Source organism: Babylonia areolata, chromosome 34 (assembly GCF_041734735.1).
Source record: "Babylonia areolata isolate BAREFJ2019XMU chromosome 34, ASM4173473v1, whole genome shotgun sequence".
In the NCBI taxonomy this organism is placed as follows: Eukaryota; Metazoa; Mollusca; class Gastropoda; order Neogastropoda; family Buccinidae; genus Babylonia; species Babylonia areolata.
The window spans coordinates 24,565,849-24,572,839 of record NC_134909.1 but is presented as its reverse complement, the minus strand read 5'-3'; the positions used below and the strand labels follow the sequence as shown (position 1 = coordinate 24,572,839).

Below are 6,991 nucleotides of genomic sequence, written 5' to 3'. Positions count from 1 at the left end.
AGCCACCCTCTGCAGCACAGTTCCTGACGTCACTGCATTCCATACCCCCTCCTCCACCCCCTCCCCCTGGCATCACAATGCAGTTTGTTTCTCAAGGTGTCACTGAATGCTGACAAATCCACAGACACCACGCCACACAGACACCACACCACATCTACTTGGCAAATGCCTGACCAGCTGTACGACCCACCACCCCAGACAGGCCATGAATGCATGCACGAGATGTGTGTACCTATCAGGGTGGATTTGATGTGTGTACCTATCAGGGTGGATTTCTTCCACATAATTTCGTCAAAGGACAACACACGTTGCCATGGGTTCAGTTCTATTTTTAGTGCGCCAGGTGCGTGCCGCACGCAGGACCTGAACTGACCGTGTCATCCCGATGACCAGACACCCAGCTTCACTATCCAGTCAGACTGGAAGGGAAGAGGGAGGGACTGGAACCCAGGCCCCTCACAAGGCGGTCTCGTCGCCAGTGACTGCGGTCTTGCCGTTCTCTGTGGGCAGCGTCATGTAGTGGCTGTAGTCCCGGTCCAGGGGCAGGGAGGCCCCAGTGAAGAGCGTCTTGAAGGTCTCCCGGAACTGCTTGCTCATGCCGCAGTAGATGAAGAAGTTGAGCGGGTAGGACAGGAGGATGAAGAAGTTGGAGAAGAGTGACAGGGTCTGAAAGGTCAGGTCGTCCAGGATCTTCACATCGAAGGTGTTGGAGATGATCATGATGACGAGCAGGACGCCCAGGGGCAGCTCCACCAGCAGGAAGAGGCCCACCACCGCCACCAGCATCAGTGTGGTGCAGTTACTGTCCTGGAGACAGACATGACCGTGTGAATCATTGTGTTGTTACTGTCCTGAACACAGACATCATTGTGTTGTTACTGTCCTGAACACAGACATCATTGTGTTGTTACTGTCCTGAACACAGACATCATTGTGTGAATCATTGTGTTGTTACTGTCCTGAACACAGACATCATTGTGTGAATCATTGTGTTGTTACTGTCCTGAACACAGACATCATTGTGTTGATTACCCAACACAGACATCATTGTGTTGTTACTGTCCTGAACACAGACATCATTGTGTGAATCATTGTGTTGTTACTGTCCTGAACACAGACATCATTGTGTGAATCATTGTGTTGTTACTGTCCTGAACACAGACATCATTGTGTTGTTACTGTCCTGAACACAGACATCATTGTGTGAATCACTGTGTTGTTACTGTCCTGAACACAGACATCATATGTACAGCCGTTGATAAACTGTCCGCCACATACACGCTCAAAGTAAGCAAGCTCGTACGCCCACACACACACACACACACACACACACACACACACACACACACACACACACACACACACACACACACACAGAGACAAAGTTGATGATAGAAAGAAAGGACCCTTCCCCCCACCCACCACCCCCACACACAGTTTCGTTCCAGTAATCACAAACTGCAGACCTGAATAGGAAGAAGAAAAAGTGAAGACAGAGAAACCGATAGAGCAAGGAGTGAAATATGGGAACTGTTGGGATGAATGTCATCTTCTCTATCCATTAACAAAAGTTTCATATCAGTGATCTTAAACTGCAGATGGAAATAGGACGAAAAGGCAAAGACACTGAACAGATGTCACAAGGAATAATTATAATGTGAAAACTGTAGGGGATAAATTTCGTTTCATTTACAATGTTTGAACAAGAAACACACACAAAAAACCCCTGTGATGATTCATTAAAAGAAATATTTGTTGTGGGATGTCTGAAAAATAATGTAATTCGTAGTGGATTACCAAATAAAATCGATCACATTCATCAAATGTTTGGTTTATTCACTTTGTTTTGTGCTGTGAAGAAAGAGAGAGAGAGAGAGAGAGAGAGAGAGAGAGAGAGAGAGAGAGAGAGAGAGGGAGGGAGAGAGAAAGACAGAGACAGAGACAGAGAGACAGATAGAGAGAGAGACAGACAGGCAGACAGACAGAAAGAGACAGAGACAGAGGCAGAGGCAGACAGACAGACAGACAGAGTGAGAGGCAGAGAGAGACAGAGAGCGGGAGACAGAGACAGGGAGCGCATACATAATGGCATCGTCCCTCCCCCCCCCCTCATCCCCCCCCTCAGCAATCCAACCAATCCCGTGGCATGTCGCGGACTCTTTCAGGATGAACAGTGATGTCAGAGCTAGCCTCCAGACAAGACCATTTTCGTCCTTACATATATTTGTAAGTGTGAAAATGTGTGAAGACTCTTCAGAGAGTTGAAAGACAAGACAAGAAGAAGACGAAGGAGAAGAAGAAGATGAAAATGAAGAAGATGAAGACGATAAAAAAACAAAACAAAAACAAAAAACAAAAAACAAAACAAAAAAAAAAACAAGAAGAAGAAGAACAACAACAAGAAGAAGAAGCAGAACCAGAAGAAGAAGAAAAAGAAGCAGCAGCAGCAGCAGAACCAGAAGAAGAAGAAGAAGAAGAAGAAGAAGAAGAAGAAGAAGAAGAAGAAGATGCCCACTGACCTTAAGCTTCTTGGACTCACTCTTCTTGTTCTGACGCAGCAGGATCTTGCGCCTCTTGCGGGCCAGGCGCATGGCGTGGATGAGCAGGGCGTTCATAACAACCAGCGAGATGCAGGGAACCAGGTGGATGAAGATCACCCGGAACCAGAAGTAGATGTTGAAGTAGAGGTCCTTGTTGGACTCCACCCAGCCCTGGAACACCATCACGCACCCCACCACCGTACGGTTGGGGTCCACTGCCGACTGCAGCTCCACGGCCAGCGGGTAGTTCTCCAGGAAGCGGCACAACTGGCTGAGGACCGCCAGCACGTAGATGAAGACCGTGCCGCGGATGACGTTCTCCGTCGTGCACCACGTGCGCGCCCTGAAGGAGTGACAGACGTAGATGTAGCGCTGCACCGCCAGGGCCATGGTCAGCCAGATGGACGCCGTGTGGAAGATGGTGGGGATCAGCACGGACAGGTACTTGTAGGGCAGGCACCACTCGTACGGGATGTACTCCCAGAAACGCTCCGTGCTGAAGAAATGCAGGAACACGGGCACCGGGAAGAACCCCGTGAACATGTCCGAGATGGCCATGGCCACCAGCAGCGCGTTGGTGGGCGAGCGCATGTGGCGCTTCAGCAGCACGACGCAGACGAGGGAGTTGTTGATGATGGTGAGGAAGACGAGGATGGGGGAGAGGTAGCCGTTGATGGGCACGGCGTAGCGCGCGGGGGCCTTGACGCTGAGGATGAGAGGCGGCATCATGCCGCGCATGGCGCTCTCCAGGCACTCCTCACCCCCACTCCCGTTCACCCCCCACACCCCTCCACCACCCTCATCCCCGGTCAGCAGCAGGTCCGGGGGGCAGGGGGGAAGGGGAAGGGGGAGGGAGTCTTCTCTCGCCGCTGACCCGTTCATGGTGAGGGCGGGCAAGGGGCGTGACGTCACGGTGTCACAGGGTTGTGGCTGCTGCGACTGAGACAAAGCGCTTCATTTTTTTTTTTTTATCAATCAATCAACCAATCAATCAATCAATTTGTCACCGGAATCAATCAATCAATCAATCAACCAATCAACCAACCAACCAACCAACCAATCAATCAACCAACTTTGTCACCAGAATCAATCAATCAATCAATCACTTTATCACTGGGATCAATCAATCAATCAATCAATCAACCATCTACCTGAAGATCTAGTCATCATCCCCATCCACATGTAATATGTGGCTTCTGTTGAAACGTGTGTGTGTGTGTGTGTGTGTGTGTGTGTGTGTGTGTGTGTGTGTGTGTGTGTGTGTGTGTGTGAGTGTTTGTTTGTGTGTGTGTGTGTGTGTGTGTGTGTGTGTGTGTGTGTGCGTGCGTGCGTGCAGGTGTGTGTGTGTGTGTGTGTGTGTGTGTGTGTGTGTGTGTGTGTGTGTGTGTGCAGTGCGTGCATGTGTGAGTATGCACAAGTTTTTATATTAATGTGCACTTGTATGTATCATAATTTCTACTGTATCTGTGTTTGTGTATGATTTTCGATTTATGTTCGTACCTTGTTATGTACTACCCCCCACCAATATTCCTTGTGACCCCGGTACACTTGGTAATAAAGACATATTCTATTCTGCTCTATTGTATCAATCAATCAATCAATGTATCGCCGCAAACACAGCAGAGAACTTTGCCTTCAGGCTGGTCGCAGACTGTTCTTCTGGAGAGGGTACCTGCTGGCTGGTCTGCCTGTAGTGACAGAACAACTCTTCACAAAGAAGGTACCGGTGGTCAGTGGGCGGGGTGCTCAGCTAGTGGGATTTGTCCTGAAGAAAGTTCCATCAAATTCCGTTCCGTTTGGTCCGTGACTTTGTTGCAGTGAGTTCATTCAAAGACTGTCAGGTGTTTCAGTGTCAGATCTCTCTCATACATTTACATCGTGATGCAGAACACGCGCAGACACACATGTATACAAAACTCGCGCACACACACACACACACACACACACACACACACACACACACACACACAACCTGAGCTGTCCAGTGTAAAACTGAAACGTAGTCATTGTCCACAGCAGTCATCTGGGCATACACAGAGATTTGAAAATCGCCATGATGGTAATCGTATCTGTGTCTTGACACAAAACTTCAATTTCATGCCCATATCAGAGAAAGGCAGAACGTCTTCACTTACCTCTGTTGTTCCTTTCAGAAGGACTGTGCCTTACACCTTGCTGCTCCCAGCTTTGACCACGCTCTTCAGTGTAGAAGACTTTGTCAAACAACAAAGTATTTCCTTCAAGCAAACAGTTTTATTTCAGAAAGAACCAGTGGTTTGGATGACTAATCACACTGCAAGCGAAGCTTCAGATTCACTGCAAACACAGTATATTCCACTGGTTGTAAGAAAGTCTGGACTGGAAAGTCCTCAAGGTCAGTTTAGTCCAAAGAATCCTCCCAGCCGAATTGCTGGCACAAAACAGTGTGGGTTTCAATGGAAAACTGCTGACTCTACATGTGTCCTGTCGTGGAGGTGTCGTGTTTGGCCGTAGCTATGTTGAAAACATCAAGCACATTTCTTTCCAAATGTTCTTTACAGCATAGTGATGTGTTTTTGTGAAGAATTGTATTTGATGCACTGATTTAAAGATTTAACAACTAAACTTTTTTCCAAGCGACATTCCAGTTAATAGCATGATTTCTGTATGCTTAGAACTGCCACATATAGGCGGATGTAATGGCTCAGATAAATATCCAGACTTCTGTGTGTCCGTGTAGTCGCTTGGACAGGGTATCAGTCAGTTTTTACTGGACACAGCCACACACCAAGTTCTGTTCCAAAGTGACTACAACCTTCCTGACGACCATGGCGAAGGTGACTCCTGCATGACAGCCAGGAACAGAAACACGCCTTGTTTTATCAGGAAACCACAGGACTGTGATGGCTGTGGATGTCAGCCACAACGAATAGTACAACGATGACTGTGGATGTCAGCCACAGTGAACTGCACGATGACTGTGAATGTCAGCCACAGTGAATAGCACAACGATGACTGTGAATGTCAGCCACAGTGAATAGCACAACGATGACTGTGGATGTCAGCCACAGTGAATTGCACAACGATGACTGTGAATGTCAGCCACAGTGAACTGCACGATGACTGTGGATGTCAGCCACACGAACTGCAGAACGTTGACTGTGAATGTCAGCCACAGTGAACTGCACAACGATGACTGTGAATGTCAGCCACAGTGAACTGCACAACGATGACTGTGAATGTCAGCCACAGTGAATTGCACAACGATGACTGTGAATGTCAGCCACAGTGAACTGCACAACGATGACTGTGAATGTCAGCCACAGTGAACTGCACGATGACTGTAGATGTCAGCCACAGTGAATAGCACAACGATGACTGTGAATGTCAGCCACAGTGAACTGCACGATGACTGTGAATGTCAGCCACAGTGAATTGCACAACGATGACTGTGAATGTCAGCCACAGTGAATTGCACAATGATGACTGTGAATGTCAGCCACAGTGAACTGCACAATGATGACTGTGAATGTCAGCCACAGTGAATTGCACAACGATGACTGTGAATGTCAGCCACAGTGAATTGCACGATGACTGTGAATGTCAGCCACAGTGAACTGCACAATGATGACTGTGAATGTCAGCCACAGTGAATTGCACGATGACTGTGAATGTCAGCCACAGTGAATTGCACAACGATGACTGTGAATGTCAGCCACAGTGAATTGCACGATGACTGTGAATGTCAGCCACAGTGAACTGCACAATGATGACTGTGAATGTCAGCCACAGTGAATTGCACAACGATGACTGTGAATGTCAGCCACAGTGAATTGCACGATGACTGTGAATGTCAGCCACAGTGAATTGCACGATGACTGTGAATGTCAGCCACAGTGAACTGCACGATGACTGTGAATGTCAGCCACAGTGAATTGCACAACGATGACTGTGAATGTCAGCCACAGTGAATTGCACGATGACTGTGAATGTCAGCCACAGTGAATAGCACGATGACTGTGAATGTCAGCCACAGTGAACTGCACAATGATGACTGTGAATGTCAGCCACAGTGAATTGCACAACGATGACTGTGAATGTCAGCCACAGTGAATTGCACGATGACTGTGAATGTCAGCCACAGTGAATAGCACAACGATGACTGTGAATGTCAGCCACAGTGAACTGCACAACGATGACTGTGAATGTCAGCCACAGTGAATTGCACAACGATGACTGTGGATGTCAGCCACAGTGAATTGCACAACGATGACTGTGAATGTCAGCCACAGTGAACTGCACAACGATGACTGTGAATGTCAGCCACAACGAACTGCAGAACGGTGCGTGTGCCCTTAACGTGGCCTGTTGGATTCTGTCATGCTGAAGCCTGCATCACAACCAAACGGCACAAAACGCAGCCGCTAGTCGATTAATCAAGTAATCGTTATGAAGTGGGTCAAGTTTTAGCC

At 48.0% G+C, this 6,991-nt stretch overlaps 1 protein-coding gene across 1 annotated transcript; it reads right to left on the bottom strand.

Moving 5' to 3' along the window:
* Window positions 1-227: 227 nt before the first annotated feature.
* LOC143277683 (sex peptide receptor-like) lies at window positions 228-3,464 on the bottom strand. Its single transcript, XM_076582599.1, has 2 exons — window positions 2,520-3,464; window positions 228-807 (listed from the first exon to the last, which is right to left on the bottom strand). The coding sequence occupies exons 1-2, from the start codon at window positions 3,420-3,422 to the stop codon at window positions 457-459; spliced, it is 1,254 nt and encodes a 417-aa protein (XP_076438714.1). The 5' UTR covers window positions 3,423-3,464; the 3' UTR covers window positions 228-456.
* Window positions 3,465-6,991: the final 3,527 nt, after the last annotated feature.